This window comes from Pseudomassariella vexata (genome assembly GCF_002105095.1).
Source record: "Pseudomassariella vexata strain CBS 129021 chromosome Unknown BCR38scaffold_4, whole genome shotgun sequence".
NCBI lineage: Eukaryota > Fungi > Ascomycota > Sordariomycetes > Amphisphaeriales > Pseudomassariaceae > Pseudomassariella > Pseudomassariella vexata.
The window spans coordinates 2,768,811-2,795,859 of record NW_024467959.1 but is presented as its reverse complement, the minus strand read 5'-3'; the positions used below and the strand labels follow the sequence as shown (position 1 = coordinate 2,795,859).

General features: G+C 48.9%; 8 protein-coding genes across 8 annotated transcripts; 3 read left to right on the top strand and 5 right to left on the bottom strand.

Annotated features, from left to right (window-relative positions):
• Window positions 1-354: 354 nt before the first annotated feature.
• BCR38DRAFT_336730 (PCI domain-containing protein) lies at window positions 355-1,932 on the bottom strand (the record flags this gene model as incomplete). The annotated part of the gene is made up of 3 exons (XM_040855482.1): window positions 355-1,560; window positions 1,621-1,840; window positions 1,892-1,932. 3 exons carry the CDS (start codon window positions 1,930-1,932, stop codon window positions 355-357), a joined length of 1,467 nt encoding a protein of 488 aa, XP_040718366.1.
• A 496-nt stretch (window positions 1,933-2,428) lies between these two features.
• Window positions 2,429-3,643, top strand: BCR38DRAFT_407685 (Pre-mRNA splicing factor-domain-containing protein; the record flags this gene model as incomplete). The annotated part of the gene is made up of 1 exon (XM_040858194.1): window positions 2,429-3,643. One exon carries the CDS (start codon window positions 2,429-2,431, stop codon window positions 3,641-3,643), a length of 1,215 nt encoding a protein of 404 aa, XP_040718365.1.
• Window positions 3,644-5,663: 2,020 nt separating this feature from the next.
• BCR38DRAFT_407684 (uncharacterized protein) lies at window positions 5,664-6,665 on the top strand (the record flags this gene model as incomplete). The annotated part of the gene is made up of 3 exons (XM_040858193.1): window positions 5,664-5,821; window positions 5,854-6,146; window positions 6,244-6,665. The coding sequence occupies 3 exons, from the start codon at window positions 5,664-5,666 to the stop codon at window positions 6,663-6,665; spliced, it is 873 nt and encodes a 290-aa protein (XP_040718364.1).
• Window positions 6,666-7,093: 428 nt separating this feature from the next.
• Window positions 7,094-11,547, bottom strand: BCR38DRAFT_407683 (uncharacterized protein; the record flags this gene model as incomplete). Its single annotated transcript, XM_040858192.1, has 7 exons — window positions 7,094-7,214; window positions 7,276-7,585; window positions 7,683-9,177; window positions 9,240-9,944; window positions 10,013-11,126; window positions 11,187-11,274; window positions 11,331-11,547. 7 exons carry the CDS (start codon window positions 11,545-11,547, stop codon window positions 7,094-7,096), a joined length of 4,050 nt encoding a protein of 1,349 aa, XP_040718363.1.
• Window positions 11,548-18,153: 6,606 nt separating this feature from the next.
• BCR38DRAFT_483345 (uncharacterized protein) lies at window positions 18,154-18,750 on the bottom strand (the record flags this gene model as incomplete). Its single annotated transcript, XM_040863618.1, has 1 exon — window positions 18,154-18,750. One exon carries the CDS (start codon window positions 18,748-18,750, stop codon window positions 18,154-18,156), a length of 597 nt encoding a protein of 198 aa, XP_040718362.1.
• A 1,634-nt stretch (window positions 18,751-20,384) lies between these two features.
• BCR38DRAFT_295898 (uncharacterized protein) lies at window positions 20,385-21,101 on the bottom strand (the record flags this gene model as incomplete). The annotated part of the gene is made up of 1 exon (XM_040854494.1): window positions 20,385-21,101. A coding segment is annotated over one exon (717 nt), but the record flags the coding sequence as incomplete, so codon positions are not given.
• An 843-nt stretch (window positions 21,102-21,944) lies between these two features.
• On the top strand, window positions 21,945-23,047 carry BCR38DRAFT_337170 (putative short-chain dehydrogenase/reductase family protein; the record flags this gene model as incomplete). The annotated part of the gene is made up of 2 exons (XM_040855519.1): window positions 21,945-22,864; window positions 22,924-23,047. 2 exons carry the CDS (start codon window positions 21,945-21,947, stop codon window positions 23,045-23,047), a joined length of 1,044 nt encoding a protein of 347 aa, XP_040718360.1.
• A 1,736-nt stretch (window positions 23,048-24,783) lies between these two features.
• BCR38DRAFT_163791 (ASST-domain-containing protein) lies at window positions 24,784-26,949 on the bottom strand. Its single transcript, XM_040853799.1, has 3 exons — window positions 26,146-26,949; window positions 25,433-26,080; window positions 24,784-25,371 (listed from the first exon to the last, which is right to left on the bottom strand). Exons 1-3 carry the CDS (start codon window positions 26,857-26,859, stop codon window positions 24,952-24,954), a joined length of 1,782 nt encoding a protein of 593 aa, XP_040718359.1. The 5' UTR covers window positions 26,860-26,949; the 3' UTR covers window positions 24,784-24,951.
• Window positions 26,950-27,049: the final 100 nt, after the last annotated feature.

The window sequence follows — 27,049 nt, the reverse complement described above, 5'->3', positions numbered from 1 at the left end:
AAGTTCACGGTCGAGCTCGACTGAATGTGTGACGTGTTACGTGCTACTCTTAGTTCCCATCATTGCCCTTTCGTTTCTTCAGCAGCTACGACTTCCAATATCTGCCACAATCTTGTGCGCATAGGTGCTACCAGCTTGAGGGGCCGGTGAAATATTGACCAAGACTTAACGACTTGGAGTACTAGAAATCTCCCAATTGGCAGGCCACCAATATATCATTATTCTAAGCTACTGGGAAGCAAAGTCTTATTCGGCATCAATTCATGCATCATCTCCACGTTGTCCTGGTTAGCCAGGGTGAGGCTAAGGATCGCCAGTTTAGGCAACCAACTTCCCAAGGCATAAATACTTCTACTACAGCCATGTTGCCTTCTTTCCTTTGCCTGATTTGCTACCGAAGCGCAATGTCCTCGCCTCTAAACCAGACATCGGGCCCATGCCCATCACCATCGGGTCATCGGGTACGTTGGTATCCGTGCTCTTGAAGCCATCACCTTCGAAGATGGCAGAATAGAGTCCGGCCAGTGCGCTTGCGTAGGCATCGATAGCCTTGATGCGCTCAGCGTCAGCATCCGACTCGATCTCCAGAGTTCCCGCTTGTTGGTCAATCTTGCCTTGGATCTTGCCGTCGACTATCAAGAAACCCAGAATATCTTGTACTTCAATTTCGGTGATCTTGAGTTGACGCGCGATCCAAGCAAGCTTCATGCGCGTGTAGGGGGCGATCAACTTAACCACTGCCTTGGTGCGCATATTACGCGTAACCTCGTCAATGTTTTCAGCAATGAAGGGATCAGTAAGAACATCCTGGTTTCTTTGCAGAACTTTCGTGTACTGGTGCATATCATCGCGTTGATAAGCATCTACGAGCTCCGTCATGGCTGCGATGCGCGGATCGTTGCGGTAGGGCTTCGTCTCTTGGGAATCGAAGGGATTGATGTCGGATTTCATGAGCATGGTGGTGAGCAGCAGGTACTTGAGGACCTGGATCCGTTGCAGCGAACCAGCCTCGTCGTAGTTGCGGAAGGACTCGAAGAAATCGCTTTGCGCATCCTTCCAGTTCTCTTCGCTCATGTGCATCTTGCCACCGCATTCACGAATAATCCCCATGATCTTGGGATGAGGTACCGCCGAGCGCACCTTAAGCGCCTTTTGGTACAACAGCTTCAGCTGTTTGTTGTTGCGAGTCTCGGAGTACATCTGAATTTCCAAAGCGTAGATCTCGAGCGAATAAGTGCCCTTGCTGGGATCGTCTGAGCCATCCTCTCGTTGGCAGGCCTTCTGCAGATCCCGCAGCTTTCGAGAAACTGCGAGGTAGTCCTTGCGATCCAGCAGTAACTTGGCAAGCTTGATGTTCGTCTTCAGCCATAACCGCTCGTTGTTTGTGCTCTGGAAACAGTTCAGTGTGAGGGAGTAGAACTGTTCCAGGCATTTGCGAGCCCCTTCTGTTTCGGACTCTTTCTCAACATAGTCGAGCATATTGTTGATAGACTTCTCCGAGTAGTTTCGGGTTACGGCGGACTTGACGTATGTCAGAAGTTCCGTGTAGTGCTCTATTGCCTGCAGCATCGGTTAGTTCAGATCTTGGAGCACAAAGGTATGGTAGCGGGCAGAAAGCACCTTGTCATACATCTCCAGTCTGAACTCGAGCTTGATGGCCTGCTTCAGTCCTTTGAAGCCCCAGTCACCTTTCTCCTTCTCTAGTGGCGGTATACCCAGGAATTCGACAATAGCGTCCTCCGGGTCGCTGCTCTTCATTTGCTTTGCATTGTAGTATTTGTTCTCGATACCCACGTCGCCAGACTCTTCCTCGTCGTCATCTTCGTACTCGAAGTCGTACCTAGAGACTATGTCAGCATGCGACTTCGGTGAGTGGAGGACCGATTCGTACTGCTCCTCGTCGGATTCTTGCATGAAATCATCATCTGACATGGTGACGGTTGGCGGTCAATGCTGCATTTGGGTGAATTGTATGGTCTTGGGAAAAATGGGTATTGATCTCAATAAAATAGGATGCGAGAAGGGGAGTTGTGAATGGTAGGTGAGGGGAAAAGCTGCTGTTTGCTTCGCCTTGAAGCTATTAATGTCGCTACAAGGCTGAGGTGGGACGGCGATCGTTACTCAGATAATTCAACTTATCTTATCGATTAGGGGATACTAGGGAGACGGCGGGGAAGGTACGATTGTGGCTAGTGGGCCACCCTGTCAGCTCCCGGGGTGGCAGGCTGCTTCTTGGCCTTGGCGTTTGGAGCTGTGGCAACAAAGGCGACCGAAAACACGAGGCTGCACCTATATTTATCCCCAACTTCATCACGCCCAACATCGCCGTCAAAACTAAACAAAGCTAACAACTGCCGCTGGATCTCACTAAGTCAAAACTCATACGAATAACTACCACGATTACTCATTTACAACACCACTAGCCAACATGGGTGGTGATCTCAATACGAAGAAGAGTTTCCATCCCGGGCTCCTGAAGAATCAAGCGCGAGTATGGGAGGAAGAGCAGAAGGCGCTCGAGGAGCGTAAACGAATCGAGCAGCGCCGGCAGGAAATCAAAGAGGAACGCGCTCAGAAGGAGCTCCAAGACAAACTCGAAGCCGCAGGTGGTCGGAAACGACTCGACCGCGTGGACTGGATGTACCAGAATGGCCCCAGCGATGGACAGGGCGGTACGAGCGAAGAACTCGAGGCATATCTTCTCGGAAAGCGACGAATCGACACCATTCTGAAAGGGAATGATCATCAGAAGCTGGAGAAGCAGGCTGGCCAGGAAAGCTTTATGGCATTGCAGAACGCGAATACCGAGCGCGACACTGCTGCGAAGATCAGGGAGGACCCGTTACTTGCAATCAAGAAACAGGAACAGCAAGCATACGAATCCATGATGCGCGACCCAACCAAAAGGCAGCAGCTGCTTGCATCAATGGGGAAAAGCGACGAGAAATCAGCCAAGAGCAAGGAGGATCGACATTCCAGGCGGCATCGTCATCACCACAGGCACCGGTCGCACTCGAGAGAACGAGAACACAGACATCGGAGTCACAGGAGGTCTGACTCAAGAGACAGGGATGGCTCGAGGGAGCGCCGACGCCCGCATCGACGAACCGACTCACACGACCGATCAAGAAGCCCGCGTCTATCGAGGTCTGATGAGGATAAATACTGGAGGAGGCGGGATCATTTAGAAGACAGAACAACGAACGGTCGTACCAAAACATACGACTCCGCGGACATAGTCCAACGAGGAAGTCGCGATAATTATGAGAAGAGGCGCTCTGATTCAGAAGAGGGGGACACTCGAGATACCCGCAGTCGAAAGCCACGCGATCCTGAGGACAGATCAAGAGCGCACGACAGACGACCACAATACAATGGCGGTGGTAGACCCAACGACGCGAGGGAAAATACCAATAACGGGAGTACTGGCGCAGGTTCAGACACAGCTGTTGCAGACGAGCGAGCGCGGAAACTTGCAGCCATGCAATCAGCTGCGTCAGAGCTGGATCAGGATCGGGAGAAACGTCTTGCAGCCTTGGAAGAGAAGGAACGACTGGCACGCGAAGCAGATGATAAAGTCAGAGCAGGCAAATACGCTGAAAGGGAGTTTTCGAACGGGCTGCGCAAGAAAATATTCAACTGAAGTAGCCAAGTGGGTTGAATGCGGTATGGGCTTGGCATAGTACCCACTTTGTAGATGATTTTCTGGTCTGACTGATATTCATAGTCTCACAAGTTTATTCACTTCTTCTCTCGCAACCCCTCGAATCTAGGGCTGACTAGTCTCCAGATCGCCATCTGACAAAATATTATGGTGTAGCTTATAGTGCCAGCAACGTCTGCCGTTGGCGACGTCGCTGCCGAAGTCCATGGTATGAACCCATTGCCTTCGAGATCTGGGTCGAGGTCCATGGTACCAAGTCTGGGAACGGTGCGTCCAGCTTGATGACGCGGTTCGGGAGACATTCCCTCCAGGTGACAACACGCAACTCTTTGGGTAGCTGGACAAAATCATGGGAAGCCATGGTAGAAGAGTGTTGACAGGTAATCGGTTTAGTGAACACTATAATTCGGAGCACTTTGAACTGAGCAATTTACTTACAGTATACTTCTCAGCTGTTCCATAAAATTCCGCACTGACCTTTGGATGCTGCAAGCGAATGGGGATTAGGGTATAAGACTAGAGTTTCCCACCTTTCTTTTTAGTAGGGAAAGAAACTGCCTTTGGAGGTTATAGATTGATTGATCCATACGAAGACTATAGAGGAATACGCTAAAACCAACTTTAGAAGCTGTGCACGTAAGGATCTTCGTCTGCTACAGGCATGTAAAAACTCTTGTCCCAAGGCAGGAACATACAGTATCAGTTGGTGCCAATTTCTATCATATCTTGCAGGAGCTTGCCCAGTCTGCCTAAGAGCCAATTCTGGAGGCTGCAGAATTTTTAAGATCCAGTTCTGGATCTCAACAGGGGTATTGCCAATCCTATTCTACCGACCAGGTGCAGGAAGTAATAAACGACTTGGCACCCACAATTTGGGTGTAACATTCAGCTCAAAAGGGGCCATAATGTCTTGAAGAGATTAGTCTTCTCGACATGACCAATAATCTTTTCTATAGCTCCCACAATCCATAACTCTTTCCAGTTCTGCTTCACGGGACAAAGTGAACTTGGGTTAATATTGGCTGTGGTGGAATCTGTCGGAATTCAAGTACTAGAGGCTATACTGGTGTTATGAAGTTGCGTAATGGGCCAATTCCAAGTTGGCCCCGTGGGGGGGTCCCTAAATACTACAATGCGTGCCTCCACACCTGAGGCCAAAACTTCCCACATAATCCACTCAAAATACTTGCCCCGTATAACCAGATTCAGCTATGGAAGGTTTTACTGGGTAACAATGTGTCATCTCAGTTTACCGAATGTCTGCTCAGTTTGTTCGGGCTGGCTCAGTCCAAAAATGGAATCTGGCATGCCAAGATTAATGTTGAATATCATCAGTCTGTGACGGATGGATGTCGAAATTTACTCACGTATGAAGTGATCCTGGCTCATAAGAACTTCCAGTGCTTTCCAGTGATGAAATCAACATGGCCCTGTCTTTCCCAAGAGCACATCGCGTTCCATTGTGCTGAAAATCTCATTGTTCATCTCTTGCACAGCTGCAAACAAAGACATGTATTCTCATCATCCACTCCGGGTCCGCTTTTACCCTTTCAAAGGGATCTTCAGATCTTCATGATTGCAAATCAGATCTCAAGCTCCAGCCGCATATTTGAGAATGCGGCTTCACACATACGTTCATGCCGCCAGACGCAACCAGTATGAGAAGGCACAAGAACATATGAATGTTTCCTGCTATTACCACACGTTGCATCAAGCCAGAGCTGGATAGTGATGTGATTCGATTCAGTACTTACGGCTCGGCGCTCGCACACATCGTCACACACCTTGTGTCACACACTTATTGGAAAGATCGTCTCCAGGTGAATTTCTCTGCAGCTAAATTCCTCCTACGTCTAGGGAACATACGTGCCTACCCTCTTGGCCTACTTGCACCTTTGTCCTAATATTTTCCAGCTTTCGTCGCATGCTTCTGCACCTCTCGTCGCAGGTTTTGCCCAGTTCAAGAATATGCTATTGCTCGTCTCTAGTCGGCTGCAAGATGGATCCAATTGGCAAGATTGCCATCCGCCCATATCTGCGGAATGCCTTTGGCTTCTTTGATGTAGCCGTACCAGATGTCTACGAGGGTAACATCCTGGCTATTTGCCCACTGAGCAAGGAAGAGCTAGCTCTGCTACTGACGATGATCAACAACATGTAAGCTGACTACAAAGTTTGTTCCGAAATAGAGGCATTGACCAGCATAACTACAGGGCAGCTATCAGCCCAGAGCTCTTAGAAAAGGGAGGCGAACCGATGCTTGACTATCGAAGTCGTATCATCGCCTACAAGATGGGACTTCCACTCACTCTTACAAGCGTTACGACCAAGCCGATCAGACTAATGACACCAAGTAGCCAGGGTCAAAATGGACCTGGCAAGGAATGTGCAGTTACTATCACTGCGGGCAAGAATGAGTCCATCAACGGAAGCGACGTTGATTCGCAGGAGGCTTACAGTCAGAGCATGCCTGACGAGCCTAGTAAGTTCTACCCAAGGATACTATTCTCCCGAGGAGCTGGTGTATCTTGAAATATATCGGCATAATGCAAACAGACCGTGACTGAAATGTGAGACAGGCATGAATGGGACGGCCGAGCACTACAAAAACACGTTGGCTGGAAATCCAGCTATTGATGCTACTAAGCTGTCCACAATCACGAGTCTTGTCCGTCTCCCACGTGCGCACGAATGGACCATGTTCCTCTGGAATACGCGAGTCTTCGAGCCGATCCTCCTCATGGCCCAGAACCCCACTAAATTCGCCGAAGTCTATGACCCCAACGGACTTCTAGACGTTTTCTTCGAGCTCCTGGCTCAGTGGGCAGACTTATACTTCGAGTGGAAGCCTCAACAAGACCACATCGAGAAAGAACTAGCCAAGGCGTGGATGGAGATGCTCGAGCGGGGGAGCACCAGCGACTGCGAGGAGGAACCCGACAACCTGAAAGATAAGGACTATGAGTATATAGAGGTGGATGTCGCAGACGACGATGACTAAGCTGGAGAGCGTGCTTCGATTTGAGCTTGAGATGTGGGATGGAGCGGCTCTAATAAGGACACTGGTCTTTCGTAATGCCAATGGGTTCGAGGGTGGGTGATAACTTTTCTGTACTTTTAGCAGGTGGCTGGTCTGGTTTCCAAAGTCCATCATTTTTCCATATTCCAAGGGCCTTCAATCATCAACTTAGCAATAGGGACGGATAGGTGTTACTATATTTCGATTACTAGGCTGATCGGTTTCTATTATTTCATCAAGCTAACCAATTCTCGATGGATACACTCGTGGGAACCCAAGGTCTCGCTCGGCCGTCGAGGTAAAATATGCATCAGCCACAATTGACACGTCTATTTCCATTCCTGTGGCAGAGCTGTGAAAACTGGGAGGATTCTTTTCACTGCGTGAGTAAATGTTAGTCATCAACATGGTTAGAACCCAACTCGTTCGTGGACGGGATCCTGCATATTATCTCGCGCCTGACTCAGGCTGCCGATGAATATGTCATTCACGTCAACGTCGTCGTGGATCGTCCTCGTGTCGACGATGTCGCTGTAAATGGATATCAGCCATGGGCACGAACCCGTCCGCCTGGGGATCAATCAAATCTTACCAGTCTTCATCGTTACCAAACTCATCAAGGAACTTTAAATATCTTTGGCCATCCTCATCATCGCCAAATCGGAGGAATTGGATCATGACTTGGGTCCTGTTAAGATGTAGGCTCTTGATCTTGGCCATCAACTTCTTGATGGGTTTTTCCACACCTCCAGCCTGAGTTAGACGCGGTCCCCAACTTCCATCTGTCAAGATGATGGCACTGATAGGCTTTCTTGAGCCGAAGGGTATATGCGCCCCGAAAAGCTTATGATCGGCGTCGGGCAGACGGCTGATAATCGCCTTGTCAATGAACCCCCCCCAGGCTTTGCTCCATCATTCCCGTGCCTGGAATTTGGTCATATTTTTGTTGCTCGACAAGCTCAATGAGATTCTTGGTGTCGAGACGTTTGTGCACTTTACAAGGATCAGATGCAAAGACTAGCTCAATTCCGTTGTCGTCAATAAGCTTGGCGAGATACGACAAGACGGTAAAGGCGTGAAGTACGTTCTGGGCATGTGTACACATGGAAGGCGAGTCATCGATTAGGAATATATGGTCTCGGTGGCCCAGACTTTTCTTCAGTTTCGAAATGAGGTTCGCGACGCGTCCGTCGATGTTTCCGTTGCCCTTCTTCGCTTCCCGATACTCGAAAACCTCAAGGAAGGTCAGAACTTCGCCAAGTGGCGATGTCGCGCCAGGAGAACTGGACGAGTAGCTCAGCCGCTCGGATGATGACCACGACGTCAATGAGCTAGGGGATAAAATGCTAAGCCGGTTCCTTCGAGAAGTCCGTCTGGTTGGAGTCTGACTGCCGTTATTGGGGAAGGGTGTTGGTCCAGGTCTGTGGCGCACCGCGGTGGTGGTATTTGGTGGTGTGGGTGTAAAATGGCAACCTCCTGCACTGCCAGTGGAAGAGATCCTCCGATGGCTACTTGACGATGAGGCTTCGTCAAAGCCACGACTCGGCGTCGAAGGGGGGGATAATCTCCTTATGCGGATGTCCTGATTTCCCTCGAGGACTTTTTCGAACATGACTTTGAGCTGTCTTGCCTCCTCGCGGTCGCTGGGGCGTTGCGCAAGCATGTGTTTGTGGATGATGTTCAAGATAGGAGGAGTGATGTTATCGTGCATCTGAATGTTGTCGACAATGCGCGCATGCATTACCTTCACAGCGTTCAATGCACTAAGCCCATCGTGGAAACAATCCGTATATGCACTGCCTCGGAAACTGGACATGTGTCCAATCTCTTTCTTGCGCAGCGAGCTGTATTGGGAGCAGCCTTCCATGCCCAAAGCGATCCAAGCGGCGACCTCACTTAGAACGCATCCGAGCGAAAAGATATCAGCCTTAGCAGTTATACCCCTGGGCCCGCGTTCGAGGAAGCGTTCGTGGTGACTGCACTCGGGGGCTGAATATGTGGGATTGCCGTGGCGGTCACATCCTTGCTTGTCTTCTCCATCAGGATGAACTATCCGTACATGGCTGCATCCAAAGTCGGCAATCTTGAGTAGAAATCGATACCGTGATGAGGGGTCCCTGACAAGAAGGATGTTATCAGGTTTGAGATCCTGGTGCACCACGCGGTAATCGACCTCGTGCTGGTGGTGTTGGGTCAACTGATGTACTCGATGGAACCCCTTGAAAAGGCCAAGCATGCTATTCCAAAGGTCGCGAATATCCTTCTCAGCCTCCGGACGCGCTGTTTGTTTCAGGTAATCGAGAAGGTTGCCGCCGTCGACATGCTCAAGAATGATGTTATAAGTGTCATTCTGCTCGAACGATCCAAGATATGCGATGACATGTTTGGAAGGGTTATTTTGAAGAGCAGTAAGTGCTTCGCGCTCGTTGTCGTAGGGTCTTCGGGCGTTATATGTTTTCAAAACAAAGGTGTTGTGATTCGCTTTGTTAGGATCCTGCACAATTGATTGTTAGCAGAGTAAGGCAGAAATGCGGGTGGCTCGGAGCGCTAACGAACATCGTGCAACATATTGTACGGCGTATGAACCTTGATCTCGTAAACCTGTGCAGCATCTCCATCGTTGATCATTTTCTTTGACTCCAGCGGCAAAATCCTCTGCGGCGCCAAGTGCAGGTCTATCAACCGCTCGCGATGAAATTCGAGGGGGAAGAACATCCATTGTTTTTCGGAGAATTTCCTGAATATGGTAGTGTAAAGGCCCTCGTTAGGCCAATGTGTCTCAGGGAACTTGACGACAGGAAAGGAGTCGTCATTTAGACCGTGTCTCGTAAAGGCGCTGAGACGGTTCGCTTGGTTGGTATATACCAATGTGGAGAAAATGCGCAGGAAGCATTTTCGGAGAATGCTGAATGAGACCAGAACTGGGTTGTCGCCAATGGCATTTTGAATCTTGTGGTCGTCGTCCCAGTATTCCTCGAGCGCGGGCAGTGATACGTAGTGTTGCCGCTCACGGTTGCCATCGCTGCCACGGGGCCTTAGTGTCTCAACAAAGTCGATGAAAGAAAGCGTTTCTTGATCCTGCCTCGCGTCTGGCGCATGGTAGAAGGGCCTACTCGCCTCCATGGAAGGCAAAGGCATTGATGCCTCCAATCGCTTGTTGAAACGTGGTTTTGCCGACGGACATGCGGCGAACTCTGTACCAGTCTCGACGCATGAACTAATATAAGACAGGCATATTTTGTACTGCAAAACCCCATTGAACTGTAGTATGCGAACGAAATCGTCAGTACGTGAGATTAAACTGCGACGGGCAGTCTTCGATGACTGACCAATGATAGATCCTTTTCTAAGCCGGCCTGCAACGTGGTCAGGCGGGCTTGCTGGTTTTCCAGCTCTCGCAAACACCGTTGCGTTCTCCGAAAGAATCCTTCAAAGTTGATTTTATCAACCGGGAGGCACCTAACAAGGTCGGGTGATCCCCGAAGAGCTATGAATCGTTCCAGCATCTCTTCCATGACCCTTTTGTTCTGGTTGACTACCAGACTTGCAGTCTCAAGCTCAGCCGCGAGTCTGTGAAGGCTCTGCAGCTGGTCGAATGAAAAGATCTCGTCAAGATCTAGGTCGTCCATCTTGACTTTTGCGGGTCGTTGAGCAGAGGGTAAAGCAGAATGCCGTCCCTTTCTAGAAATCTTGTTGGAGAACCTCCTGGGCCCCGGTCTCGGGTTAAGAATCTTGCTGAAGCTTGCGGTTCTGGAGGATCGATTAAGCTGTTGCTGTAAGCCCGAGTTTTGCCTAGACTGGACCCCTGACTGAAATGTCGACTTCCTCGACAGGGCCTGCGCGATGGGTTTCTCTTGTGTAAATCTGGTGACTGGACTGTAATTGATGATAGTCGAGGACTCCAGAATCTTACTCTCTAGAAAGTCGATATAAGGTGTCCAATTGTCTGTACTCCACTCGTATATCAGCAAGTGGGCACTCATTGCACTTGAGAAGGACGATTCCGGGGTTGTGAGGTCGCCCAGGTTATTTCCCCGCCGTGTGCAATCAGATGATTGCTTTATGCGGTTTCTGATTTCTGCATTCGCTTTAAGGATGATCCAGAGAGAGCGTGATTCTACAGGATCGAATGAAAAATAGGCGGCGGTTTGTCGGTAGAAGAAGGGCCAGCTTTGGTCTTTTCCATATTCAATGCCTACCAAGTTGAAGCAGTGCTGCACTTGATTACCAGATCTCCCTAGCTCCTTGATTTGGAAAGCTTGATCCTTCACATTTAGATAGTCCTCGGACCTAAAACACGTCCTGAGGTGAGGTTCACTCCGCTGACAGAATGAAAAGACGTTGTCCAGGAACGAAGGCATAGTCTGATAGTGGGTCAGAATATGCAGCAGCTGTTCCTTCGAGCATCCTAGAGGGCTGCGCGCAGACAGGGCGTGGATGAAGCTAGACCTGGTCAGTTAACTGCACACGCGCCGCTGCACGCGGATCCATGGGGTTAAATACATGAATCGACATCGCAGGTCTTCGGCGTCTTCGTTCACCAAGTCTTGCACTTGATCTAGGGTTTTCAGTTCGTCCGAGAGCTTGAAGGCTATAGAATAAACATGATCAGCTTGTTGTTGGAGTTGCGTTTCGACACCTGCTTACACTCGGTGTCTGTTGAGAAGTCGAGTGTATAGATCGATCTATGATCGTCATCGAACAACTCCGGTGCATCGTCTGACGTCGAATCGGCGTCTAATGTCGAGTGGTATTTTTCCAAGGTATGTTCCCACAAATCACTCCGCAGAACATTTTTGGGGAAGATGATTGCAGTTCTGCATGAGTCTTGAAACTCTGCGAGATTGCCTGCGCCGGGCGACATTTTGGTGCTGCACATTGTCACTCGTGTGGCCAGTGTCGCTGCGTTGTAGTTGACATATTCCCTATCCGAGGCTAAAATGAAGCCATTGGCGGCAAGATTGTCCTATAAATAATGTCAAGAAAGCCTTGTGTAGTGCCTGGGTATATGGAAACCTTGAAATGCCGCCCGAAGGGTGAAGTGCCTGATCAGCTGCAGGTGAGCAAGACATTATCGTAGACAGAAAATTGAGCTGCAAGGCTGACTGGCACTAAGATCTAATGTCCCGCAAAGTGCCATTTTCAGCTAGAAGAGGGAGACTGAGTCGCCGATGGATCGCCCATCAATCTGCGAATAAACAAGGACCGAAACCACCTATCTAACCATATTACCATACGGCTGGAGGCAGTGATCGGGCGAAGGGTGGTGGCGCAGTCGCTGCAAGGGCGCTCGGTAAGTAATCATTCAAAGTGATGAAAGCAAATGAATGTCTGCCATTGAATAGAACCCGCATTGTCTCTCCCCGCCACACACTGCCAAAGCAATCGTAAAGCTGGCAGGCCCCCCCTTCTCGGGACTGGACTTGGAGCTTGCAAGTCTCCCCCAACCCCACCTCGCTACATCCACGTCTGCATGTACTTGATATCTTCAGACTGTATCTTGCCTTAACGACCTTTCCAACGTTTAATGCGGTCCTCCCTCGATGCCCCAACAAGTCGACAAAAGCTGATATCTACTAATCATCCTTATATCGCACCTTCTTGTCAATGTGTTTCTTCTCTTCCTGTTTGCCGTCAAGTCAATAATTTGTCAGTTAATTAAGCCGATCGGTACATGTGAATACCCGGGTTAGTTTGCGGGGGAGCTTGGCGCAGTACTTCCCGTGAACCTGCTTCAAGGTCATGAGTCTAGTCAAAACAATAAGGCCTGGAAAATTATCAGAGAGCCGCAACTCACCTCGAGCTCGATATCGTATTCTTCCTCAGGGAACAACGTTCTGAGGTATCTCAAAAGGGCATCTTCGCGGAGGCGATAAGCCTGTATGAACATTTGTTCGGTCATAATGACTGAGCTGTCGATCGTCGTCTCAAGTAAGGCTAATATTCTTTTTCAAGTTACAGCATCATGCACAGGGGACTTCTCGATCTCCTGCTAATATTGCAGTGTATTTGTGAAGAAGTGGAAATGACTTCAACGCCTTGCCATTTATCTATTAATGTGCTGCATCGTCTCCAGACTCTTCGTCTATCGCAGACATCAGCCCATGCTCAATTGGTCAGCCATAACGTGAAAGACACGGAGCATAAAGACCTCGAGACGAGAAAGAGGGGTATTTTGAGCCGCATTCCTCACGCACTCTAAAAGAAATGGGACTTCTCTCTGCCAGCCGTCCAACAGTGGGCGATATTATCCCATGGACTGATTGGGGGATTCCCAGCCCATATGCAAGCACTTGCATATATTGTGCATCCCCATCCAATCAAAGCACTGATCGATGCGCTGGCTTGAGTTTTGCTGACATCCTGCAAGCCTCACTTGTTCAGCAGTCTGCTCCAGCGTGGCACGGCATTGCGGAAATGTGACGTTCCAATGTTGCTGGATGCATCTAGGCGGCCTCTTCAGATCGCAGCCCCATCCTGGTCGGCTGCGAAACACCCATGGCATGATCGTAGCCGCAGGCTACGCACCTGAGAAAGCCCATAGTCGGGCGTTCCACTGGCTGTGGTATCTCTTCATATCAATCAAGGCATCATTCCATGCCTATATCGATCCCGAAAGAAGGCCCGCCAAATATGATTCCTCATTATTTGCAGTCAAGATTGTGCCTTACTCAACTGCATAGCATCTGCAAAGCAGGATGCTCGCCTTCTAGGCTTTATCTCAGCTGGTCAGTTCTCCCAACTGATTAACACAACCTTGCCAATATGCAGCCTGACCACAAGTGTCGTGTTGCTGTGTGCCTTGAGTCTTACCAAATGCGCAAGGTGGCTTGTGTCTAACTAGCTTAGCCATGTACACAGGTTGATCTGGACAAGCCACGGTCGAACAGGGCCCGACATAAAGCAAAGCAAATCCGGTCTACGATTTGATTTGTATTAGTATTGTATCTTTATCAATCAGCATCACAAATATAAATCAATCTCTATACCTAACTTGCCTAGATAACTTATAAGCATAAATTAAGACTAACGTACCCCACCAGCAAGTTGGCCACTTTTTCTTAGCACCGCACGAACAAACTTGTAATCAGCATCATTACACACACCAAGATGGGATCGAATTGGAAAAAACAATATGATTCTAGCGTGTTAGGCGCGTCAATCGCAACCCGAATTAAGCATCCGACGCGCTGCCTAAGTCTACAATATCCCTCGTACAACTCCAGCTAACAGACAACATGGAATAGTACCTCGATTCGCGTAAGAAGATGTTGGATGTCAGTAGAGTTTAAATCGTGTCAAATATTCAGACGTAGGCCAAAATCAGGACAAACTTGATCATTTTCAGAATCAATATCTTCGTGGTCAACTTTGCAGGAATCATTCGAGATTCTAAGGACACATGAAGTGAACAGCTGTCGTTTGCGCAGAGCTCAATCGGTGCACATCGGTGTCCATGAAAGGCCTTGTAATAGTGGTGATGAAAGAAGTAATCGACTCATTAATAGGCTAGTACAGTACGAGCTCAATATGTGATGGTTAGACGAGCACAGGATTATGGTTATGGGGACCTCCGTTCTCTATAAAATCGTATTGACGGGCTTGACCCCGCCACTTTAAGAGGATTTCCTCAATAATTTGCAACGATGTATTTTCCACATTCTCACCGTGCCAATCATCAAATTCGAAAAGCTTCCCGCACCAAGTTGAAAACGAGGCCAACAACCAGAGCCGGACTATATATAGGCATAGCATTCGGAGCTCTAATTGTCATCGTTCTTTTGATTGCTATAGTCATGTTTGTGGCTCGACGTAGGAGCAAAAGAAACCACTCTATAGTAGAACACTTGGCCAAGCAAACCTCTAAGTCCCTTGGGTGGAAATGGAGACCCTTGGGTGGGGATGGAGAACCTGTCAGCATCTTTTTTCATACTCAAAATCTTTTTGCCTGCTTGAAGGTAGGCGAAATGGCAAGGGAGTATCGAGAACTGAAGAACATTCTGCTCCGTAGTCTATTAATTGTGATTTCACCTCGCTGTAACGAAGCAAATTAACTTATTCGGTGTGTATGCTGTGTGGGCTAGCATTCATGAAGTGGTACAGTGTAGGGACACCCCAGTAGCATTAGCATAGTAACATCAGCCTGCATATCCCAGTGACGGAGAGGTCAGAGCAAATGAAACCACATCCACATCCACATCCACATCCACTGTATGGACTACTGATATATCAAATATTTGATTACATACATTGCCGAACCCTAGATGGAACCTCTGTGCAGCCTTATAACTCAGTCTAAGTTGTCATTTCTCGTTCCAATCGAACCCGACAGCCAGCTGTGTGGGGGAGTTCTGTAAGCGATCCCGAGATGAGGTGGCGAAAGCTATGCAAAGATAAGCCGGGTGCGCTGCGCGCTAAGAATCTGAGGCTCTTCCCACAATGATTTGGGTTTAGTATAGGCATAAGTCACGATTCTCTGGTTCTCGATCTCCAAATACCCGTAGCATACTTTCAGCTTCCCGGGATGACTATGTATTCCGAACACAGAACTTAAGGGCCCACCAACTATAAGTGCAAAGACAACTACCACGTAAATCACGTGTCTAGACGGACTTCAGTAAAAAGCACCGCATACGTCTTAACGAGAGCCGCATCAAAACTTTTTCAACAAAACATCGTAAATCCGAAGAAAGACAGACATAATGGTGACCAAATTCGTAGTTTGAACCGTGGAGCTGACAGTTAGTTATTTCGTAGTCGCTCCGATATATGAGGATGGGACGCTTGCACCTCCCTGGTCTTTTGCTTGAGTGGGGTTCTCTTAGCACTTGTGACCAAAGCACGCAGTGCAGTTCTCTAGTAGACTAGCAGGCTGGCGGTAGCTTTGACACTAAACACCGTTTATATTTATATCTATATCTCCCTGTACTATCTTAATACTATAAAGTTTCCGATTCTAGAATAGACGCAAGTTTTTCACTAGCTTCAAACGTACCGTCACGAATCCTTATTCGTACGATATTATCAGACCTATAAAGACATCATCGATCGATCTAAAAAGCTAGCAATCTGATTATTCAACAACTTTACGTATACACTCTCCACACATTTGAATCCGCTAATCTGCGCTATTTGATTACGAGGATAGCAGATAAGATTAATAATTAGAAGCAGAAGAGAAAGCACAGTTGGGAGGATGATGAAGGCCAGGGTTAGGAGAGGGCTAGCAAACACAATGACAAGCGGCGAGAATCTTACAGCACAGTCGTGGACATTATCTTTAATTAAAATGTTACGGACAGCTTAAGTTAGCCTGATATCTTTGCATATCTATATTCCTTTTCACTGCTAGCCAAGTTCACGGAATTCCGCTATCCAGAGATCAGAGATCGGGAAGCGTGTGAATGGATAGATAAAGCTTTGCAGCGAGATCAATTTTAACTGTAACCTCAAATTTCCGCGAGTATCGGATATGCGAGCAGAAATGCGGCGACGCCGGCTGTTACACGCAAAGGTGGTCAAAGATTTGTGAGGTTGTAAAAGCATGACATTCTATGTAATCCTACGGAGCACGAAGGTTGGACTTAGTCCCGAAGAGCTAAGTCACGTGGTAACCTTGGTGGCCTTGGCAAAGCCCACCAAGGTTGCCTAACACCGGCGAACGCATACATTAACCTCCACGCCCTCGCTAGCTTCAGGAATTTGACTTTTAACTTCTGCCTCCACACTAAGTAGCAGTTTGATACGTGACCCCATGGGGGGTTACCCTATAGCTATAGATAAGATAAATAAGAGCTATACAAGAGCTCTGCCAGGCCAGAATAGCTGACCTAGCCATCCTTTCCCAATACAACAATTCACCCCCCATATGCACTGCTTCATTCACAGATATAGGTACGTCATCGTCTTCCTCGTCTTCTTCCTCTTCTTCCTCTTCCACATAGTCATTACCGTCATAGTCCTCAAAATTCTCGTCACTTGCTGACGCTAATAGCATACTGATACGAAAAGGTAGGGGGACCCACTGGTTAGGTGAATCCCATTCAATTAGATACTATAACGTTGCGCACTGCTGCATTATAGCATCCTTCCCCCTAGATAATCGCAATTCCAACCACATCCAGGGATATCTTCTCCACCTCTTCCAGGTTCGTGCAATAATAAGGATCTCGGTTATCAGCAAGTACAGCCGGACATTTATCTATACCGTCATCTAAAAGCTCACTACAGCCCTAGCTATACGATATAATTCGGCATATAGTGACGACGGGCAGTGAAACCACCCGTGTCACGACCTGGGTTGCATCGCATTGGTATAGACCTCGATTAGGTGCTATCGACGAAGATTCTACTCTAAGGAGCGAAGGAAAGAAGATGACAACTTAGGTTTGAGGGAGCGCGACTAAGTCATCCACGCTTGGCGGGGCTCCTACAAGGGTTATGATTGGCTTCCCATCTCACACTGCCACGGCAGGTGTTCCAGCTGTAAGTCACCTGGTTGTAGTGAGTCTGCGAGGGTTGACCGTCACAACCCGCAGGTTTAAGGTGTGAAGATGATGGCAACGAATAACAAGATCCTCAACAAGACCTTACTATCCGGGAGGTGGAAAGAAATAACAAGATCAAGAGCTCCTTGCCCTGATCGGAACGACAAGTACCTCAACAGGTACTAACAACTGTAGCCTCAGCAGGCTGGGGAAGAAAAGGAACCTCAACAGGCCCTTGAACAGTCACCTCAACAGGTGAAAGATGGGAACAATGGCCTCAACAGGCACAATCAGATCTATAGGGGAACAGAAAGTACCTCAACAGGTACGTCAGACATTGAATGCCTGTCCAAGTAAAGAGAAATTGGTTCAGATTACTGTGGAAAAGGCCGCTTGATTTTCTATCTTTTTCTCAAGAGAGTGACTATGTACATAAGGTCTTAAATACCCGCTAGGAACACGCTTACATAATTCGTCTGAATATCGAAAAAGAAAAACGAAAAAAATAACGCCCAAAAAAACCCTAACCCCACGTCAATAGACCTGCTCGCTAGCCTAACTATGAAGAATATAGTAATTAATCTCACAGATACAGCAGATTTAATATCTCAGTACACGAGTATAATAGTACAGTTGAGATGATAAAGTTTTAGTCGTACTTCGATCCTTTGCACAGATAGGACTATAAAGCGACCTAGGCAATATTATATCGAAGGCTGAAAATCACCTTTTGACATTGGGGAGGCTTCTATCGTTAACAAGAGCCGTATCTATTTCGAAGAGGCAAAGGTTACGCGTACTAAGGTTTCGTACTTTCCTAAACTCGTAGACAGTAAATATATGTATATCCCCGTGGATTCCCGCGCCCTTCGTATTAGGAATTTGCCTAGATCGATAGATATCTACGGATTTAGGATCCGAGCACTGCTTCTAAAGCGGCGTATGCTTCGGCGTAGAAGTAAACCTAGCAGCAGGGGTAGACTCTACCGTATTTGGCTACCACGCGCCGCAGCCGCTCCGTTCCAGAAATCGATATCTTCGAGTTCGCCAAGGCCAAGTACCCTAGATGCTATAGTGGTATAGTTTCCAAGGTCGGCCATCAGAATCCCAAGGTTCTGACTCTGTCCTTTAGCTGCGAACCTTGCTCTTGGTCGCGGGATAGTGATAACTGTCGCGGGGTTGGAGCTAGTTGACAATGTATCAAGAGCGGCATCAATGTGTTCTGACTTTCTCCCACTCTTCGCGGCCCCTTCTGCATCTTGGGAAGAGATCCTGTCGATGGCGAGAAATCTATGAGCACCAGCCTCATTCACGATTGCTGTGTTCGCCTCGTTTGACGCCATGAGGTTATCCTTCGCGAGCACCTCCACCTCTTCTCCAATTCGTAATTTGCGTAGTCTGCCTCTAACATCATTTGGCTTGTCCACAACTCCTTTACCAGCTTCCAGGCGAGTCGATCTGCCTCTCGGTCGCGTCGGCTTGGCCACACCTTGTGTCGCGCGGTCCTGGTTGGATTTCTTCGCAGCGCTTGGGGTCTTTCGGCGGGTCACCCGTTTTCGTTCGATCCTCATCTTAGCCATCGCGATCGTAGCAGGCGCGAAGAGAAAAATTCAATTCAAAACGGTTTCTTTGGAAGGCGGGATATGGTCGCTTGTTAACTATTCAATAGTTGGGACGTATAACTCGACGGTTTAGAGGCACTTTTGTGCTAACAACAGAGAAAGCGATAGGATCTTGAAGCAGCAGAGGCGGACTGCAATGAGGTATAAGTATTGTCCCAGGCCGTGAAGTACTGATGACACGACGCCGAGTTGACGAAGCCGAGATGACATCAAAGTGGCTGAAGATGTTTGGAGAGATGAGCAATACTCCAGCCCACAGCCTTCTGCTAGGATTTGGAGCATGCTTGATGGTACACGATCAACCAATTGATCGTGACACGTCGGCAACCAATGAGTAGCAATGTTTGAACACTACTCATTCATGTGCGAAGCTGCTGGCAAAGCCACTCGGCATGACAGGGAGCGGTTTGACGCACGAAATCCCACTCAGGGATATCCATCACTGCCTACGGTCGTTGCATGATGTGGAGGCGTATCGGTCGGCTATCGAGGCTACAGTCCGGCACGGTCAGCAATCATTCAGCCAGCGTGTTTTGGAATAAAAGGCAGTTGTGGACTCTGAAATCCACTCGATGCGCCAAACGATTCTGTGTCCCCTCCACGAACCAGCCGATCACCGACACTGTTTCCGCATTTCGAATGCCTACAGAACTATCCTCACCGCGGAGAAAGGTCCGAGACCGAGAGGTTCGTACTCTTGACCAAAGTTGTACTATCCACCATCGCTGACACGAGTAAGTTTGACTCACGTACTACAAACCATGACGCTGCAATCGACATTGAGGGCACTGAGAGTTTGATGACCCTTCATCTGCAGGCTACATCTGTTGATGATAACTGAAGAAGATCTGGAGACCGTACAGTTCCATAAATCACGCAATCGAGACAAACGCAAGGTCCGATTGTTATCGGGTTTACTGATCCGTAGTTAAGGCCAAAAGAGGAAACGGGATGACGGCCCCGGAGGCGAAGCCAGACATACTCTGTCGAAGTTGGAACGAGAAGAGGTACATGTCGAAGGAATAATTCGTCAGACCATACGAAAAACGTCGCTAATGCTGAGCGAAGATGTCAATGATCTTGCTCAGGTTGATATCAACTTTCACATAGGGACGCTATCCAGACTTGTCAGAGTACTTGAAGTGTTGCAGTACAGAGTAAATTGAGTTAGCTGAATGCCTGAACAAAGAGTTACAAAAAATGGTCACCGATACGCCGCTAGCAAGCAAACTTCTCCTTAACCCGTCGCGGCGCTCGGCAGATTAAAGAGATGCTGTGGAAAGGGCTGCTTTCGTCTACAAGGCTTTGATTCCCCATTGCTCGGATGCTTTCAAGCCATTTTTCTCGCTTGAAGTATTACCCAATTACCGCTTCTTCTTCGCTGGTTGGGATATCGCGGATGACTCTGGTGTCAGTTTTTTCAAGCCTGGAGTTTTGGTATCCTTACCTGATAGTCTTTGATCGTCAAATTGCTGTGAAAGGCCCCAAGGCCTTGAAGATGGCGTGTCAGATCTCTACAGAGGTTCCAATGCGGGATCCGATATCCAGTCATCAATTGCTGTCCGAATGGTTTCCAGGAGCTGAAGGCCTTCATCCAGGGCGTTCAGGTAAAATTGACGGCATTTCCATCTATCCCTACCCTTGCGAGTTCTGAAGTCGAACGCATCAATCTCTTCTCGCCAACATAGTGTATTTTGGCCTTCGATTATCGCTCGGTGACCGTACAATCTAGCCATGCGGTGATCATGAGATATAGAGTAAGTCAAAATTTTTCCATGAAGTTCGTGTTCTCTCCCGAAAAGCCTGAAGAGTGCAACCAGGCCTCGTAAAGCGACGGTGTGACTATGAGCGTTCTGCCGATCCGCAATATCAAGTCCAATATTTCCACGGTTCACTTCGCGTGTTATGAATGGGAAGAGCATATAATATGTAGCTCTAAAATAGGATTTTTCATCCAAGTCTCCAAGGAAGGGCTGCAGCTTTTCGAGTTGCTCGGCTGAAAATGCGGATACTTTGAATCCTACGGCTGAGTCTGGTTGAGGGCGGGTTTGAGTGATTTTTTTGCAGCTGTTCCATCCTTCGGCAACGCTTTGGACAAAGGGGCTGAACTTTGCGTCTCGAATAGCCATGACTTCGACATTTGGAAACATAAGCTGCGAAATCGTTTCGTTGATCATAGCTTCGTTGCGGTCTTGAATTAGGTCCATCGTGTCCTGAAACTGGTCGTCGCTGAATAGAGAATCTCTGGGTGTTGGCTGCTCATTCTCAAGCAGCCTCCGACAGAACTCATCATTGAACTCCTTGATGCCTTTATCATAAGTCGCCATGGCGTGTCTGATTCTAAAGCCGGACTCCTCACCAGCCGATATACCTGTTTTATGACTGGATCCTAGTCTATCCTTCTCGATATGACCCATAGTAAACGCTAGTGTATTTCTACGGCGTAACCGCTTATGGTACTGCTCCGGTCTGTGATATACGTATTAGCGATATCAGCACTCACGGTCTGGATAAACCCTATCAGATATCGATATCTCCTTATCTCTGTGATATAGCTGTAAGGGCCAGGCGGCAGACCTAGTCTCTGGCGAATGCAAGAGATGCGAGACAACCCAATTTCCAAGGATAAAGGATGAGACGACCCTCTGGGGTCGATATGAGAGCCTGCTCCTATTGAGGTCCTTGCAACACTTGTTTGTAGCTCTCGGAATACTACAATGAATACTTTCAGTACAGATATCTCTCAGGAGCATATTCCAACTGAGTCTTTAAACCCACTGGCAGTCCCGGCGGAAAGTCCAGTCAAAGTTGATGTTAATACACCTTAGCATGCCCACCTTGGCCCTCTGGTCATCATGTTTTTAATGGGTCGACTATGTGCCTTCTTGTTGCAGATTCCGGCGTCAACAAACATACAACCGATGCTGCTCGGTAATATAACCTGTCCGAATTGCGAACTGCGCCGTCATCAAACATACGACAGATTCATGCTCGGTAATATGATAATTCCGAATTGCCGGCGCACTGCCTATTTAATCTGTTCCTCCCGCAGTCGTTCGACGCATACCACGTAATATGTGATAGTCGACGGTGACCATTGGCAATGATAGATTTTGTCGCAAACTCTATTTATATTTCACAATCTCAGTATCATGTCATCTAAACTTCAGAGTTCAGCCGCCTGGCAGGCTGGTTTTCTTTCGTTTCTTTACAATCAACTCATTGTTCGACCAAAGGCCCTCCCGCCAACGACAAGCCTTGTCGGCCAGACAGCCATCATCACCGGCGCAAACAGGGGTCTAGGATTCGAAGCCGTGCGACAACTCCTCGAATTGGGTTTGTCACATCTAGTCTTGGCCGTCCGCTCGCAGTCAAAAGGCGACGATGCAGCAGCCAAACTGCGGACACAGTTCCCCAACGCCAAAATCGAGACTTCTAGTCTGGACATGTGTGACTACGACTCAATCACGGCGTTCGCACGGCGTTGTGAAGAACTAGATCGAATCGACTTCGTTATACTGAACGCCGCCGTAATCATGCGCGAGTTTGAGCGAAATCCCAAGACTGGACACGAGATGACGTTCCAAATCGATTATTTGTCCACCGCGCTGCTGACGGTATTAATGGGATCCGTCCTCAAAGGGAAAAAGAATCAGTCGTCTAGGACGGGAAACCCGCCCGTTTTGTCTGTCGCAGGATCCGGCATCATCTACACCAGCAAGCTCGCGACGACCGGTCCTGTTCTGGCTCAATTCGACAACCCGGATAAATATTCACAACTCGGGGATTACGGGAACTCAAAACTCGCGCTGATGATGTTCACGTCCAAACTCGCCGCACAGATAAGTCCCCAGGATGTCATCATCAACGTGTTCGATCCGGGATTTACTAGGGATACAAACATCGGGAATACAAAGGAGGATCCAAGATTCGCGATCCGATACTTATGGCCTATTGTCGTGAAGGCTTTTGCCCGGCAACTGAGGGCGGGTGCGAGCATCTATGCGTATGCCTTGTTAGGCGTGGGGAAGGAGAGCCACGGGAGCTTCGTGGGTGATTGGACTATCAAAGCGTGAGATAATCCGTGTTCCTCCTCATATTCCTAATATGGGTTGCTTACTATTGTTATAGGTATCCCCCTGTTATGTACACGAAGGCGGGTGAAGCATTGAGAGATCGGTTGTGGGAGGAGACGATGGAGGAGCTGAACTTTGCGGGGGCGAGTAGTATTGTGTCTCGACTTCGCACTAATTAGCAACTGGGATGTTTTTAGCCGGTCATTAAACTGACGGGTACAGCATCATACCATTGCGAAGGTAGAAGCAGGCCTGACTGGTGTCCATCGAACAAGAATGTGTAATTAGCAAAACGACTATATTTCGTATTACAGGTTGGTTTCCCATGCTAAATCAAGTCCTGAGATGCTGCTTCGAGCCCCTAGAGATTTTTAAGTAACTGCAAACCACATTTCTTCTAAAGGCTTTTATAATAAACCTATGTTCTTTCTTTGCGTGCTATATATATTGCTGGCGCAGAATTGCATCATAAGAAGCACTTGTCCATCGAAGAAACCCTACTGATTGCCGGCCACTGCCTCGTCCAAAATGGAATGGCTCTTTTCCAACAGCATGCAATATCGGCAGCTGGACCGGATTAGATTTGAGTATCAACGTCTACTCAAAGGGTGCGAAATTCCCAACACAACGCTTGAAGTGAACTAAGCTCCTCCGATGTATCTCCTTGTCCAACGATTTGTCGTCAAGGTTATGATTATGAGGCCAAACCTGTGCAATCGGCCTGAAACGTTGCGGGCAGATATCAGAGTTTGTTGAAGTGACGTGCTAGACGGCCTGTGTGGTCACATCATACCAATTTGGCTCTGATGGTTATATTTGCAGTCCATTAACCATAGGTTGTTCCCTTCCGGGAACTTATACAGGAGGCATCCACGTGTTCTTCAATTTCTAACATGTGTTCCTGGTCATTGTTTGTTGTACCTGCTCCAATTTCAGACGGAAGATGCGCCAGCCACTTTTTGGCATACCAGCCCTGAAGATCGAGAATTTCCAGTCACTGAATCTCCCCTACAGCTCGTACCAGATCCACGCTGAGGCCATCACCAATGCGCATGCCCACTTTCATATCCCAGAATGCCTCGAGCATTTGCAAACCCTTCGCTTTGCACACGAGAGTGATGAGAATGGAGCGCCAGAGTGCTTTCTGTGGTTTCCAATCCAACTAGGTATTTCACTACCGATTATTTTTATCGTTCGACGTTAAATGAACTACCCATGATTGATCATGATGGATGGTAGCAACCGAGGATCTGATAGCTGTGCTTGACGGCCAGGAACTCGGGAATCGAGTGAGACGGCACAGAGAGTAGTTTGGGTGAAGGCAGTGAAGGTCACCATGCAGCATTGCGAATTTGATGAGTAGTTATGTAGTCATATAGTTCACTCTCGTGACCCCTCACGTAGTATCCGTTTGGACATACTTGCACTTGCAACGCTGAAGACAGGAACCTGGGAGTTGTCCATGCCTAATCCGGATCGTTCCAATGACCGATCACGAGCACTGCATCATTGCTACTGTAGACATGATTCTATCAACCCCACAGCATCTCGCTGACATGGAGCAGACTCCTCATTTCGCGGATTGGAAATTCCACGATGTACATCTCCTCATGCGCATTCTGATACCCAGTGTCACCCGTCCCTTCCCCCTTCGGCACTTTTGCCACCTCCTCGACCACCTTCACCCACCGCATGCCCGTGGCGCGGGAATTCGGGCGTACGGTTTGCCTGATATGCATCTCTGCTAAACGCAAACGCTTCGTTATCGCTTATCCCCGTTGGTACCAGTGGATATCGTCCTCCTCTTCTGCCACTGGGCAATTATCCTCAGCCGTGGAAAAAACTGGTTCCTTCCATGCTGATACAGCGACGCAGGGGCCAAGTCGTGGCGCCGGTGGTGATCGCTAGGACCGCGGAGGCAGCTCGCGTGCCGGTAAACTTGTCCGCTGCTCCGTGGCAGCTCATGGCCGTACCGGCGCAGAGTATTGATAGTCGTCAACACGTCAACATGTCTTTCGACACAAGACGCAGCAGTCGTCCGAGTGATTGGTGTATCGTCATCTTGACTTCGGTCGCAGGAACCTCAAGAAAGCACTGTAACTAGCACCAAGCCGACAATCATGACCAAACCTAACGCAATATGCACGCCCTTGGGGAATAGGATGGCACCGGGTATGTCTGCGTCCATGGTAGTCGCCACGCTGCTCGAGCCGTGGTCATCATATTTGTCTTCGTCATCGTCCTCACTTTGACTTTCAGCCGCCTCGGCCTCCGTCTGCACCACCGACGTGATCTCAGTATTCGACTCGGAAACCCTCCCTGTGGATATTTGCACGATGCCCGTCGAGCCCAGGATCATCCCCTCGACATCCAGCGCCGCCACACGGGCGAACTTCTCCTTCATGTTCGGCCCGAGGTCGAAGCTTGTTTCGAAACCGCTCTTGGGCACCCTAGCGACGACCTTCTTGAACCCGTTCAGGTCATATCGGGATTCACTCGCGAGCTGATTTGCCAGTTAGCACCTGCCCCTGCCAACCCGAGGAAGTCGGAAAAAGGGAACTCACCAAAACCCACTCCCTCACCTCAGTCGCCCCATTCCAACTCACGTACACCTTCGAATTATCCTTATGATCCTTGACGGCCGCCACGCTGGGAGGCCACTTCGGCTGTCCAGTCCAGTCCATTTTGTACGCCCGGTAATTATCCAGACTATCTATGCCCTTTGAATGCCACGGCGCAAACTGCACGTCCAACACCGCATTTCCCTGAGCATCATGCTCCGTGAAACTCGGGCTTCTCCCCCAGCCCACAAATACATTTCCCCCCTCGAGCGGCTGCACGCTGCCCTGGGACTGCGCCTGTAGGCTCTGGGGGTGAAGGTACTCCTGGAGCAAGGTGACGGTTTTCTGGTCGGAGGTGTCGAGCGCCACATGCACACCCCGCGAGCAGTCTTGTTTACACCCCACGGTCGTAACGAGGACGTGATTATCGAAGAAGGTCAGCTCGCTCTCGTTGCCGTGAAAGAAACGGGCGTGGTGCTGCCACGCGAAGGCGAGGGCATCGTTGCTGAAGCCGCTCTCGATGCCGCGGTTCGGCTCAATAAAATCGTTTTTCTTACCCCCTAGGGTCCAGAGGATGTCGCCTGTCGTGCCGGAGATGAGATAGATGGAGTGCATGTGGCGTGCCGAGATGAGGTAGTTGCCGGCTGTGGTCTTGTTTAGGATATTAGTCATGAACTACTGTGCCCCGAGTGAGGGGCGTATATGAGGCTGATTACCTTCGTAATGCTGTTGATATGGAAGAAATCCCAGTCCTGCCCAACCTTCTGGTATGAGTCCGCAAGATCAATATGATCCGAAGCGCGCCACATGAAAAGCAGCTCATTGGTCTCCAAATCAATTTCCTGAAACACCGAGTCCACAATGTACCCATACTTTGATCCGCGCCACGGCTTCAGATCCTTCTTGACCTTCTCATACGCTGTCACGAGCGCCGTTCCATGCCCCGTGAGCTGGAACTCGTGCAAGTCGCTATGCACGCTCAGATTCTGCGCAGAAACCATGTGCACCAGCTCGTACGCTTCGTTGAGCACGAGCCCATACCCGTTTCCATGACCGTCAACAATAGGCCCCGCATAGAAAGTCAGGTAGTTTTGTCCCCGACTCTGCTGGACGCGAAGGTCGAAGACGGCCTCGTAGCTGCGGTTTACGTAAACGACGCTCAGATCGCCGGCGTTGAGAATGAGTGGCGAAGACTTCTCGCCGTCGTGGCGGAGGAAGATGTGCGACCCGGCTGTCGAGACGGCGTCATGGTTCCATGTGTTGATCTGCAGCAACGGCGCGACAATATCGGTCGAGTGGAATATGTTGTCCGGGCGGGCGCCGTACGAGGCGCTGTTGTAGGCGTCGTAGCTGGGCGAGAACTCGTCTGAGGCGGCCACTTGGCTGATCAGTGACGCCAGGATGATAAAGAGGAGGCGAACGTTGAACATCTTGCTGACGCTTGCAACCCAACAACAGAAACAACTAATAATGATTTGTTCCAACACCGGCGAAGTTGGACACAAATTATAAGACAGAAGAGATCGAGTGTTGAGTACCAAACGGGCCACTTGGCAACGCAATAAGGAGAGACATTGACCTACAATAACCAAGTTAGCCTCCCCATCAAATCAACCGCGC